Source organism: Amphibalanus amphitrite, unplaced genomic scaffold (genome assembly GCF_019059575.1).
Source record: "Amphibalanus amphitrite isolate SeventyFive unplaced genomic scaffold, NRLGWU_Aamphi_draft 000711F_arrow, whole genome shotgun sequence".
In the NCBI taxonomy this organism is placed as follows: Eukaryota; Metazoa; Arthropoda; class Thecostraca; order Balanomorpha; family Balanidae; genus Amphibalanus; species Amphibalanus amphitrite.
This window is the reverse complement of record NW_024882205.1, coordinates 191,132-205,677: the sequence shown is the minus strand read 5'-3', so window position 1 is coordinate 205,677 and position 14,546 is coordinate 191,132. Positions and strand designations below refer to the sequence as shown.

The following is a 14,546-nucleotide window of genomic DNA, read 5'->3' as shown; positions in this document are numbered from 1 at the left end:
TTAAGTGACATGAATTTAGTCCAGTATGAACCGTTCAAACGTTCTAGGTGGAGTGAGTCGGGTCGTCCACACTCTGTTGACTTTCCGATCATTTCGATCACTGTCAGTCATATTATCCTCTCGTGCCAGGGGCGAAGCAGCCTTACTGCTGAATCGTCTTTCAAAGCAAAGCTTCATATTCGGGTGAATCACTTCTGTCACGACAGACGCCGCTACCAACTGGGTCAATGATCAGCCGCTCTGACAGAACCCTGGGGAAGATAAATCGAGACAAAACGTATCTTAACCATACGGTACCGCATAATAAATCCAATGTGGCATGTAACCGTTGTGCTTCCAAAACGAAAGTCAACACATTCATAAAGCCTTGACGTCATTACATTTTCAATATATTAAGTGATCTCCATCTAAACATTTGGCACAACAATAGTAAAATCAACACTGCTGCCGAGGGAGTGGGACATTACAAGACGGTGTTTGTGTCCAAACGGGGGATTCACGGTGCCTGGCGAGCGGTCTGCTGTGTCTCCTCGACTGCCAACAGCGAGACAGGGACACGGTCAGTCGGTCTGCCCCAGTGACCGATGCAGAGAGAGCGCTCGTGAGCAGGACCGAGAGCGGTTGGGTGGATCGGGAGGGCCATCTGTTTGGGAACAGGTCAGGCGGGGTGGGGATCGACACACATACAAACACATACGTCCGCGTCTGCTGGGGACAGCGACGCGGCACACCTACCGACACAACAGCTCTGCACGGCTCTGTCGTCACGCAGGACACAACCAGGCCTCGCGCCGGCGCAGAGTGCCCCGGCAGAGAGAAATAAATAACAGATGGTGTCCGATCACCACCAAAGTCCGCCGTCGCTGACTGGATATGTTATATGTACATTTCTCGTCCCCTCCAACGACAACATTACCACATGACTCCGCGCCATCCGCAACATTGCAATCACCCGTGGAAACGCTATGTTCTAGATCCAACGAGGGCGGCGCGTGGTCCCAGTATAAAACTCAGCGCAGAGCAATCAAAGACACGCGAGAAGAGATTCACATACTACAAGAGAGCAACAGGCAGTGTCCGGCAGTGCCGCACACTGAAAAATTAACAAAGGTTTAGATGTTTGAACACGAGACCATGTGACTTCTGGGACAAGTCTTTTAGTGAACATAAATAAATAATTCCAAAATATTTAGCCATCAGCGCCGTAACCTGCCTCCGACCCCGAAACCGTCGCCTGACACAAACATATTTCTTCGCCCGTCAATCTGGCTACTGGGTGAGCGACAGTTACGACCTCGGCCAGCAACACATACGAAGCAAACATTGAGTATTTTCCGCATTCGCAGTCGCAAACACGGTACTGTGCTTCCCGATAATGGCACAGACCGACACTGAACTGCACTCGGCCTCAAACTCTTAGACGCACTCAGAATTGGCTATGTAGAGTCATCAGCTCATCTCGACACCTAGAGTCGGCTTCTCTGACACCAAGTCAGTTCCGCTCACGACATTCTCGTCCCGACTCGCAGGCGTCGTGTGAGAGATCACGTTATCTAGCTAGCAGCATGAACCATTGTCAGGGGAGGCGGGCTGCAAAGTGTGCTGTCAGCGCTCTTTCACAACGCCAGGCTCGACAGGCATAAGTACGTACTAGCAGACAGATGCGAGAGCTCTTTCCGAGACAGACAGCGATTCCATGAACGGATGAGGTCCGGTGGATCCCATGCCAGATATGGATCCACTGTGTCCTTTTAGCGAAGTCACCTGATTCTTCATGGATGCACGCTCAGTCGACCCTTCATACATATGCCTGTGCCATGCGGTTCCTTGGCAACAGCTGTCTGCTCCAGTCACCGACCAGCTCTCAGCTGTAGTTGCCTATAGTCACCGGCAGTCCTCAGCTTTAGTTGCCCATAGTCACTGACCGATCCTCTGCTTCAGCTGCTTACCGTTACCGGTCTCCCCGGCCGCAGCTGCCTGTCTTTACCAGTCTATCGGTCCTCTGGTGGTCGCCCGTGTCCGCCGATCACCTGCCGCTTACACCAGCCCGGCGGTAGGCTCGGCGGCACTGACCGCCGCTGCCGCCCCCAGAGGAGAGTACGGCGACGCCGAGTCACGCGAGGTGGTGGGGCTGGGCTGTGGTGACAGCGCTGAGGCCCCGGCCGCTCCGGCGGCGGCCGACGCGCCCTGCTCAGCCAGCGCTGCCGGGCTCAGCAGACCGGGCAGGTCGGTCATACCCTCCCGACACCAGAGGCTGCGCATCTCCTGCCGGCGCCGCCGCATCAGGGCCTTGTACTCGGAGATGCGCAGCTTCTTGCCGTCGACGATGCAGGTGCGTTTGGGTCGCGGCCGGTACCGGTACTCGGGGTGCTCCTCCATGTGCTGTTTGCTCAGACGGGACTGCTCTTCGTAGTAGGGCTGCTTCTGTTCGTTGGTCATCGCCTTCCACCGAGCACCTGGTGGCCAAACGGAGAAACTGAGCTTCACCGAGATCACACCAGGGATGCGCATAAAGAGTCGAAACCGAGGCCAATCGGATCCCAAATTTCCCATGATTTTAGGACTAAAGTACGTATCGCTAAAGTACGTAGGACAAAAGTACGTATGCAAATGTTCGTACGCAAATATACGTAGGCGATAAAGTTCGTATGCCAAAAGTACGTACGCAAATGTTCGTACGCAAAAGTACGTATGCAAAAGTACGTAGTGCATAAAGTACGTATGTCAAAAGTACGTACGCAAATGTTCGTACGCAAAAGTACGTATGAAAAAGTACGTAGTGCATAAAGTACGTATGCCAAAAGTACGTACGCAAATGTTCGTACGCAAAAATACGTATGCAAAAGTACGTAGTGTAAAATGTACGTATGCCAAAAGTACGTACGCAAATGTTCGTACGCAAAAGTTCGTATGCAAAAGTACGTAGTGTATAAAGTACGTATGCCAAAAGTACGTACGCAAATGTTCGTATGCAAAAGTACGTATGCAAAAGTACGTAGTGTATAAAGTACGTATGCCAAAAGTACGTACGCAAATGTTCGTACGCAAAAATTCGTATGCAAAAGTACGTATTTAGTGTAAAAAGTACGTATGCCAAAAGTACGTACGGTTCGTATGCCAAAGTACGTAGTGTATAAAGTACGTATGCTAGAACTAGAAGTAGGGTATAGTAGTGTAAGTTGAGCCACTTTTTCTTTATTGCTGTTCTGTTGCCATACTACAGGGAACTCATGATAAATTCATACATATACCAAATAATATAGCTTTGTCCATTTTGCCCATTTACTCATCGATAAATTTTGCTTTGCCTTGTAGCAAATGCTCATTAAATAAAGAATAAGAAAGGTATTACACATTGATCAACTTAACCCAAGGGTGGGGTACGTACTTAATACCCTACGTACATTTGCTATACGTACTTTTGTCCGTGACGTAGGCACTTTTGTCCACACGTAGGGTAGACCGGGGCAAGTCGCCCCGCCGAGGTAAAACGCCTCACCGATGTTTCTCGGAACTGGCAGGGTTCTGGGGAAAGATCCTCTCTTCTGGTAACCCGGCCGGACCCGGGGGGTAATTCCAACCACCGCAGCCCGGGAAGGGGCGTTTTCGCCCCCCCCCCCCTATCTAACTCCGTAAATAAGGGAGCTACGCAAACAAAAGCAATACCAAACGAAAGGTCCTTACGAGACGATTCTAAAGCACCCAAATTTTTTTACCTCAGGTCAATTTCCAAGGTCAGAGGTCAAGGTCAAAGGCAAAAACCGGCCACATGTGTAGTGATCTCAAAGTGAGCGTTCTAGAGGACGGCAGGATGCAAGGATGCATAAAACCGGCAAAATTGGGTGTCAAACGAAAGAAGAGAATCTGAGAACTCCGAAAATGTACTCAACATCAAAGGTCAAGGTCAAGGTCATGCTCAAAATTGACCTCAAACTTTGCACTTTTTCGTACATCTTGCGTGTCAACTTCCAAGATGTTTTGAAATGTTTTGAGGCTTATCAGGTCCCTATTTGTGGTTCATCTTACGATACAAGGCTGCTCAAAGGTCAAGGTCACAGAAGAGAGTCCTTGCTAGAGGCTATTTCACTGATTTAAGGTAGTAATAATAAATAAGACAATTTTGCCATCCGGGGGCTCTAAATAAAGGCTTAGAGGAAAATAGATGCCAGATTCGTGATCAGCGGGTACGAATCCATCATAAACGACTTTTGATGTGTCAAGGTCAACCAAAGGTCATTCGAGGTCACATGAGGTCAACATAAAACTTGCCCTTTTCCAAACAAAATATATATCGTTCGACGCGGCTTGACAAGGCAAATGCGATGGTACCACTGCCGTAGCTCGTAGCTACGTAGCTCTAGGACCATTTTTGTCGAAGTTATTTGCGAAAAACTAAAACCACAGCTTGGGGTCGTTGACCTGACCTCTGAGTTCTGACCTCAGGTCACTAAAACTAATTTTGTATTTTTCTCTAGGTCAAACGCTACACATCCGTGCTCGTAATTTGTCTTTATCTCTAAAACTATTTTTAGCAGCTATTTGAAGTTCGCGTCTGTGACACCGAAGTTTGCCGTGCAGGGGTCTAGAAAAATCGACTTTGTGACGTCATCAATGTGGCTAGGTCCAATTTCTTTTTCTTCAGAAGATGTCAAATTGATGGGAGAAAAGGTACTGAAAGTTTCGCTTTCCTATCCTATCCCTAAGCGTTCGGGAGCTATCGCAAATATTTGCCGGGGGGGGGGGGGGCGAAAAACGCCCCCCGGGCCCGCGAGGGTCTAGTGTATGGGGCCTCTTGCCTCAGGCCGTGGGGCGTTTTGCCCTGGGGTTGGGGGAAAATGCCCCATTTGCAGTTGCTTCATAAAGCACTTCCTAGCTGGGAGTCCGATCATAAGTGAATGAATTTGAAGGGTGGAATTTAAAGTAAAATGTCCAAAGAACACATTGAGCACAAATTTGGCCTTCCAGGTGATGTGAGACCAAAGTAGGTACCTATGTAGCAAAATAAATTATCTGGGGCGTCTTGCCCAAGTCTTTATACCCTACGTACATTTGCTAAGCGTAGGCTTTTGTACGTGACGTACTTTTGCCCATTCGTACTTTATACCCTACGTACTTCTGCGATACGTACTTTTGTCCGTGACGTACTTTTGTCCGTGACGTACTTTTGTCCATACGTACTTTTTACCCTACGTACATTAGCTATACGTACTTTTGTCCGTGACGTACTTTTGTCCATACGTACTTTATGCCCTACGTACTTCTGCGATACGTACTTTTGTCCCTGACGTACTTTTGTCCATACGTACTTTATACAGTACGTACTTCTGCGATACGTACTTTTGTCCCTGACGTACTTTTGTCCATACGTACTTTATACTGGACGTACTTCTGCGATACGTACTTTTGTCCTTGACGCACTTTTGTCCATACGTACTTTATATTGTACGTACTTCTGCGATACGTACTTTTGTCCCTGACGTACTTTTGTCCATACGTACTTTATACTGCACGTACTTTTGCGATACGTACTTTAATCCTACGTACTTTTGCTTACGTACTTTTGTCCTACGTACTTTAGCGATACGTACTTTTGTCCGTAACCCATTTCCCATACATTGACTTTCCATGTTAAAGTGCGTTAGAATTGGGTCGTAGTTTGAACCGAGCTTTACACTTATCAGCATTTCACTCACCGAGTATTTTGCTAATGTTGGAGTTGTGCATATCCGGGCAGGCCTTGAGTATTTTCCTGCGCTCGTCCTTGGCCCAGACCATGAATGCGTTCATTGGCCGCTTGATATGGGGCTTGCCGCTGCTGTCCTTTCGCTGCTGGCGTATTATCTTAGCTCCGAAAAGCTTAGCTGAAATAAACGGGAAATTCGACCGTTAGAATTGTCACCTATGAAACGGATAGGTACTCTTGTACAAGGTTTCATTCGAGGACAGCGATGGTGTTAGACAATGCACAGTTAATCCCAAGTTCTTATTTGAAATGACGCATGATTGCTTTACCACGTTTATTCTGCTCAGGACTCCGGGAGGTCATATGAAATTGCCAGAAGTGGTATAGGTAAATATCAATCATTTGGTATATTTATCTAGCTAGGTGGGAATAAACAAAGTGCACGTTTTCATTCATTCCAATAGAGAGGTTCGCCAAAATGTCCACAGCCACCTCTAAACCAGATCTACCGGACCCACAAATTCCGCGTTTCCGAAGAACCCCGGACGAGTTTTGCGGCACAGTATACTTCAGGCGTCTACTACCAGAGACATCTATGGGCTATAATGGAAACTAATGCTATTGCGGTGCAGTATACTTCAGGCGTCAAACATCAGCGACATCTACTGGCTGGAATCGGAACAACCACTCAAGTCTTGCGGTGCAGCATCTTTCAGGCGCCCAGTGCTGAGGCCATCAATTGGGTGGAAATAAAACATCACCCGGTGTTTTAGGTACAGAAGGTATACAGTTCTCAACTTCTGCACGCATACCGTGCACGGGGCATCCGAGCTTCATTGGACACGTTTCAGTTGTAACGTTTCGAGGTGACTGGCCGTGACCGAATAGCCGTGATGTTCCGGCATACAGATTGCAAGTTATACAGAGCGGAAAATTCCGACGATTCAGGAAAAACAACATGAGTCCAGGGATACTGTTTCTTCATGCTCTAAAAGAAAGAAATGGTGAGAAGCATTGTTGCCTCCAATTAGACCCCCGTTTTGCCCCCAGTCCTGGGTCTGGTTTGTGTTTCGTATTTCCGCCACGTCATGGTTTATAGCATGTGACATCAGCAGAGCGTGATGACTGACTCCCTGGACTCAGCCGGACGTGGACTCCCACTCTGACTCGGGAAGGCCGACTCTGACGTGTCGCGCCATACCAGAGTCATAAACAATTCCGTCACTGGCTGACTCGCCTGACTCTGATGACTCGACTTCACTTCCCGGGTCGAATCATCGGGATATTTTGGGCGTTCGGTCACGCCTCTCTAAAACAGCTTACCCCAAAGCGACTGTTTGCATAACACGCGCAAGCGGCGATCGAAAACTTCGTGTAATATTATCTGATTCATGTTGGGAATTCAAATAAGAAAACAAATTTACAGATATTTCCTAATATTCGCTAACTACAAAACAATCAAAATATAATGTTGTCGCTAGCCATGCTTATGTTAAACATGTGCCTACCTGTTGATTTACTGGCGTAGATTTAGACCCTGTTTACAAGCATCATCACTCCCTGGTGAGGAATGAAATTAACGACAGACACCCACAGCCACTGTACTAGTGTAAGCAGGACCACCCTACCGCCACCGCTAGTACTCACTGGTGCAGGTGGCCGCGGTTCCGAGCTCCGAGTCTGCCTTCCCTGCCTCCTCTCCAGCCCTCCCGGGCGGTGACACCATGGTGAGGCCGGAGAGGCCGTTACCCAGCCTCCCAGTCGGGTACAGCATGTGCAGCGGCAGCGGGCCATCTCTGACAGAGGTGGGTACTCCTCCGGCCAGTGAGAGCGGCAGCCCGCCGACCGGGGACGGACCGCCTGCGACCGACGTCGGCAGATCCAGCTTAACTGCAAAACAAGACACAGACCGTCAGCTTCCAGTCTGGGTGCACCACAATACTCGGCAAACACCGATTCACATAGTAAACACTAAACGTATGTCATGGAAGACGGTGTAAGTTAATGCATCACATACACTTAATCACGGAATATATAGTCTACGACATGTCGTAGACTATATATGTCGTAGACTATATATTCCGTGCACTTAATAGAAAGAGACGTCTGTGTTAGAGTCTGATTCTCTATTTCTGGTCTCCATGTCACATTGCAGACATGAGACAACAATAAATTTTGCTCACATTGGTCGACGGAGGACGGCGGCAGACCCGCCATGCCGGGCGGCAGACCGTACGGCATGAACGGAGACGGCATCAGTGGCTGTGGCGGAAACACGGAGAACGGCGCCGCCGCCGGCTCAGGCCGCTGCTGCTGCTGCTGCTGCTGCTGCTGCTGCTGCTGCTGCTGCCTCTGAGGGCCTGCTCCGGCCGGTGACGGAGAGTCGCGGCTCTTGGTCAGGTTCAGAGGACCGTCATCTGAGGACAGCAGCGGCGGCGGCGGCGGGATGGACGCCTGCTGCTGCTGTTGCTGCTGCTGCTGCTGCTGCTGCTGCTGTTGGGCCTGCTGGTGTTGTTGCTGCTGTTGCTGCTGCTGCTGCTGTTGCTGATGATTCATCTGAGCTTGTGCCGCTGAGGCCCACGAGTATACCTGTGGAGTGTGAATTGTGAGAATGACGGGACGACAGGCATATGTAGGTATCGCTTGCGTTAGTTTTATCCCATCAACGGAGCCAGGTAATTTTCTAAGACACTCTTTTTTATAAAGGGTGTTGAGTGAATGGTCGACTTCACACCACATCATCAATCGACTGGGCGACACTGACCGGATGTGTGGGTGGTGAGAGAGTCGATCCCGGCGCCAGAGTCGGAGTCGGAGTCGGAGTCGGCGGCTGGGCGGAGGGCGGTGCGAGTCCGCGGAACGGCGGCCCCAGGAACGGGTAGAGCAGCAGGGGGTGAGGCACGCCGAGCATCTCTGGGGGCCGGAGTCCGGCGGCCGCCGCCCGCTCCAGACTGTCCTGGTGACGCTGCTGCAGAAACTGCCGGCACAGAGAAGTGCACCCAGAAGGTGTTAGACAAATGTTGCACAAATGTTTTTGCATAACGGACTGCAGAATGTCAGGCAGGCAAAGACACGAAGATATTGGCTGTAACAAGTTATAAGCAAATCATAACTGACACCGCATTGGTTAATGTTTCTATAGAAAGATAAGTCTGCCGTCATAACGTATTTATGTTTAGGAAAATAAAGCTTACTGCCAAAGCTTAAAGTTGCAAGGTTAAAAAGTCGCTATCTCTTACATCTATCTATTTATTGCATTGTCTTTGTTCCGCTGGATCAGTGCATAACCAGCACTCACACGCTAGTAACGTTCACACCCATTAGTGAATTGTAGCGTATTGGCTTTGACTGATTACCCCGCACCGTAATAACATGCGTCCCTCCACCGGAAGGTGACTGGGTGGGTGCCACCGTCGGCGATACTGGGTCGCTGGGATCGCCGGCGATGTAGAATGCATCGGCGTTTAAAGGGCGCCGCCGCCGCCCGGCCACCAAGTTTGTCCATTATGGCGGCAAGCCTAACTTGGACGACGCTCAGATGGGAAATAACGAAGGATCAAAGGCATTCGGAAAGAAGTTTCTTACCAAAAGTTTGGTCAAAGTAGCAAAGTAGGCAGTGTTTGATCAGTTCTCTTCAAAACATGCGTCAGAAATGGCAATTACGTTGATAAGGGTTGATACGGCAAGTCGGAGTCAACTTATGCTATTTACGAACAAGGCATAATAAATGGAAAGCCGGCCGTATTATACCTAAGATAGATAAACATAAGATTTTAGGAGTCAACCATTGGACTTCGGACACTCAACTTCAGGACCTATGAAATGTCGCGTTACTATCGCACATAAGCTCTGTCCCAAGCTTAGCGTAACATATTTCACGATTGTTGCAGGAAGTAATGAACATTAATTGGGCGTAAGGGCGCGTTACCTTTAGTTGGAAGTTATTAAAGACCATCCGTACGCCAGCGAATCTTAAGTCTTATTTTCTGCAGAATTTTATTTTTAGGAACCTTCCTTTGTTAGCCTAGTGGTTGACTAAAATGGAGATAAGTGAAGATAACTTACGACTTATGATAGTTTCCAAAGCTACTTCTATCTACAGTACATACATAACCACATTTTAAAGTTAGCTTTATATAACTACATTTGTAGCGTTCTAACTAGTTTGTATTAAATTCTCCTAATCGCTTGTAAAATAAAAATATAAATATGAATACTTACATGAAGGTATCTCCTATGGATATTTCAAAAATTTATCAGAACTGTACTACCTACATATGCTTACTGAGCTACTGTTAGGAGCAGATGTCGACACAAATAACTTCAAACGAAAATTACGAGATAGTTAACTGCAATAATGACTACACTTCGGGATTTCATGTAACATTTTATTGAGGACATTCCAAATCATTTCTGCGGCCAGGGAAACAGGATGCTACATACTGATTTGGAGTCCCGAGTGGGCACCACTGTTCTGCAATCACCGTCTTTGTTTGACGGCCTAAACGATATAGGCATTAGTCAGCAAGGACTAGCCGGTGTTTGGGTGATAAAGAACAAAAGTATCAGCGTCTCAGCGATGATCAATGACTTTGGCATTTGTTGAAGTTCGATGCTTTCTCATTCGACGCCATTCCAGCATCTACAGCGCCATTTTCTTTGTCCACCCACGGACCTGTCGAACTCGGTGACACACGATCGGACACTGATCGGCGAGGTACCGGACGGGTGGCCGCAATTACCCAGCCGGCAGCGCCACCTATACCGAGCCCAGCCCTGCCCGGAGGAGGCCGAGCGACCGTCCGTCCGACGGGACTGTATGTACGGAGCAAGCGGCCGTGGGCCCGAGGAGAAAGGCCGTCGGAACAGAGTGCCTCCCTCGTCTCCTTTTCTGATCGGTGTGTGAGCACCTGCACATTCGGGATTCGGGATAGTTCAATGGATATACGGGACGAGTTGAAACAGAGTTTATCCCGTCAGTAGGTAATCATAATGCAGAATGTCTATCACCGACCTTCCGGTCTTAGCGTGAATCAGATTGATTTGGTGTAATTGATACCAGATTTAATTTTGTTAATGGACCTAACAGTATTAATGAAGCACAATTGCTAGTTTTTTTTTATTTCAAGGCTTAGGACTAGAGATGTCAGTCGGATACCAACTTTTTGGTATACCGATACCAAACCGATACCAACTTGGTATTTGGTATTTCAATCGTAATGTGTTTGGTATTTTGGTGGTATCATGAACCCTCACTAATGTATAAGAGGCTAAGAAGTCGGTATAAAGTTGGTATTTCCCTCATTTTCCCAAGTTGGTTTGGTTTCGGTATTTCCCCACGGTTTTGGTTGGTATTTGGTTTGGTATCGGTATTCCGATTTTCCGTAATTGACACCACTACTTAGGACTGAGCTCATCGGTCACTGAACAATGAACAGTGAGCACGGAACATCCTCCCCAGATACCAGCGGCTCGTTTCAGCCGCGGCCGCCGCCGCTGACTGACGGCCCTCCCTCCTGACAGACGCACCTTCTCCGCCCTCGGCCGCCGCGAGAGAAAACAAAAGGTCCGCCGGCTGCTGACGGGCGCACACCGCCAGTGGAAACATCGCGTCGGCGAGTCATTTGCGGGGCCGTCCGCCGCGCGCTCCGTCCCGCCGGCAAAACACGCCACCGGAGCACACGAGCGTCAGTCGAGAAAATAAACACGGCTCCCTCGGGGTACCGGGGACGGGCGGCGATCGGCCCGCCCCCGCCCCCGCCCCCGCCCCCGTCCCTGGTCTTGCACTGTGCTCTGCAACTGGTGCAAGATACGGCATGAGGCCGCCGACCGGGCGGCCGCCCGCGGGGGAGGGAAAGGAGCTTCATCGAACGACCCGCCCCCTCTACTTTAGTCACAACAGGTCACTGGCGGGGGAGAGGGGGTAGGAATCGGCGACCAGCGGCGGCCGGCAGAGTGCGGAAGTCAATATCGGCAGCTGGGCAGGCGAGGTGGTTGATAGCTTTATCAAGCCGCGGTAGGTTGGAAACCCCCAGCTCAGCCACATCACGCAATACATAACGCACCTGCCCTGTTGAACGTATACGGCTCCATAAGTAGATTTATTTCCAGTAAACGACAATGATCAGCACGCTTACGAGAAAAGAAAAACGTTTATGTAACTATGGACACACGTTTGTGCTGCTCGTTGCACATGAAACCGGATGTAAACCGTTTCCGAATCGGCGTGCTCGCAGTTCCGGTGGGCGGCCTTCTTCCAGCGACCTGCAGCGCCTGCTGCACATGACTGCCGAGCACCGTCTCGCAGTGCTAGTCTCCACGCGGGTTTTGTATTGGAGCGTAACCAGTGGGGGGCGGCATCAGGAACCGGACCGGTCTCATGAGGACAAGCCACGTGCCAGGGGATGCAGAATGAAAAACAGCTTGGTTCACTCAGCGTTTGAACCCAAGATCTGTCCAGTACGAAAAAGCTTGCCTCCGTTGACCTCAGCGATACCGATGTTTTTTTTTTTCCTTTCGGTCGCGCGACTTTGCCGCGGAGGTGCCGGGACCAAGCAGTCCTTCGAGCAGTGCATCAGTGGTCAAGCTGTCAAGCAAGCAACTCTCGAGTTTTTTCTTGAGCCGTCTTCAGATCCGTCTAAAAGCCGTCTCATATCTCGAACCTCGCATCTCGAGCCTTTTTGCAAGAATCGCTTCTGTTGTGTTCTGTCGAATCTTTCTCCCAAGTTTTCTTACGAGCTGTTGGTCCAGTCATCAAACCGTCTGCCGGCTCCATCTCCCAAGTCTTTCTCCAAGCTGCTTGTTCAGCCATCTGAGTTATCTGCCACGTCGTCAGCAAGTCGTCTAGTCTGTCTGACAGTCCGCCAGGCTGACTCCTGAGCCGTTGGGCCGTCGGGAAGCAGCTCTCTCCTCCGCAGATCGGGACCGGACGGGACCGGACAGCGCGGCGTCCGGACGGCACAGGACGGCACGGGACGGCCATCGGCCGCCTCCCTCCCGGGGGACGGTCACTCGTGTAAACCGGCTCTGACGGCTGATGATAATCCCATCTGGTGCGTTGCCGGCCGCCGGGCACTGCCGCCCCCGCCCCCGCCGCCGCCCCCGCCCCGAACAATGACGGCGGAGTCAGATGTGACAAGGCTGCCGCCGCCGGCTGCGAATGACAACGAGCGAGAGCGACGGAGAGCAGCCCCGGGCGGAGAGGCGCCCAAATCCGACCAACGGGACATCTACGGATTTGGAGAGGACGGAATGTAAAACTTGTGACTGGCGTGCGGCCGTGCCAATTTCAGTACAGCTGGAATCACTGAGGCAGCCGAATTCCACAGTCATAGTCCGTCACATGTTACACGATCTGATGACATTACTGTTTGAAATAAAACAGATATGAATCTATCGAACCGCAAAGACAAACCGTAAAACAGTTAGGTATCGGTCAACTGAATTTGACAAAATGTTTAGATTCATTTCATAACAAACGTTTGCAAAATCATCATCATGTTCATTTCTGTTTTCCTGGCGAATGTTCACTTCCATATCTCGGACGTAAATAGCATTACAAACACCTGTAACGTGGCCTCACAAACATGAAAGCAGCGCTCGTGAGCGTGACATTACTCATGCCAGGCCAGTTTTGATTTACAGCGAATGAAGCGCCTATCAGCATTTAGCAATCATGCATGACATCCATTGCAATATCATGTGACCAAGCCAGGGCGCAACCTCACGTCAGTCCGACACTCCCTGGCCAAGGTGTGAGGGTGTAAACTGATCGGTCATTTCTCCCCGTGCCGCGGGGGCGGGTGATCTAACACGTCAGGCCGCGATACTCTGTGCGGTGACTGAGGAGCCGGTCTACCGAGGACCCAAACACACGGGGCAGGCGGAAATTGGCCGGCCCGCGTCGGCCGCTGAGAGATGAGACTGGAAGGGGTGAGGGTGAGAGCGTGAAAAGTGAGAGAGTGAGACGGACGGGGAGAGGGTACAGAGGGAGCCGCCGGGTGACCTCCGCGGGGTGGGTCACCTGAGACCGCTCGTCACCCGAGGTCGATAGGGGAGGGGCACTGAGACCACTGCCAGCCGCAGATGACTGCAGACAGCGCGGCGACATGCGACATATGGTGTCACGAGGGGACAAACACGTGTGCAATTGGCTTTTGATACAACGCTCAAATGCAAAACAAAAGAGCGGATAAACTGTACCGTTCACAACAGCAGCATGGTGCAAAATGTGTAGCGGCATATGACGTCAAAGCCAACTTTAAATGTATCGGTTTTCTACACACCGAAGGTCTTGCCGTGCGACCGCTCCTAGCCATTTTACTCTCCGCACACTACACAACTGATCGTCACTATTTAACGCAGTGTTACATATTGCAGTAGCTGAGAGAAAGCCCTCCAGTCGGACCCGTGAGCGGACATATTGCCGGCGTCGGACGTTTGTCTGATGTCCAGCTCAGAGAGTGATCACATTAGGCTGGAGGCTCAGCGGCGAGCACCGACCGCCGTCCCTCGAGACAGCCCGCTCGGCTCAGCGTCTCGGACCCGCGGCATTATCGTCCGGCCCCCTGAGACACACAGTCGACCCGGCGCCGGACTGAGAAACAAGCAACAGTGGATCGGCGAGCTGTGGCGAACGACTGAGAAATAAGTAATAGTGGATCTGGGAGCTGTGGCGAACGACTGAGAAACGAGCAGCAGTGGATCTGCAAAGTGCAAGGTGTGGGAAACGAATGAGAAACAAGCAACAGTTGCCTGTGCGAGCTGCGGGGAACGACTGAGAAACAGTGACCTCTGCGTACTGTGGCGACGCCGGACTGGGAAACAAGCAACAGTGGCCTCTGCGAGCTGTGGAGAACGACTG

The 14,546-nt window shown here is 50.4% G+C and overlaps 1 protein-coding gene across 1 annotated transcript in view; it reads right to left on the bottom strand.

Annotated features, from left to right (window-relative positions):
- Positions 1 to 372: 372 nt before the first annotated feature.
- LOC122365015 (transcription factor SOX-5-like) overlaps positions 373 to 14,546 on the bottom strand; it is a 57,126-nt gene continuing 42,952 nt past the window's right edge. Inside the window, exons 4-8 of the mRNA XM_043335887.1 lie at positions 8,448 to 8,660; positions 7,867 to 8,272; positions 7,331 to 7,573; positions 5,694 to 5,861; positions 373 to 2,456 (exon numbers count right to left, since the gene is read on the bottom strand). Of these exons, the coding sequence (XP_043191822.1) occupies positions 2,038 to 2,456; positions 5,694 to 5,861; positions 7,331 to 7,573; positions 7,867 to 8,272; positions 8,448 to 8,660 (1,449 nt within the window). The 3' untranslated portion in view covers positions 373 to 2,037. The remainder of the gene's footprint in view (positions 2,457 to 5,693; positions 5,862 to 7,330; positions 7,574 to 7,866; positions 8,273 to 8,447; positions 8,661 to 14,546) is intronic.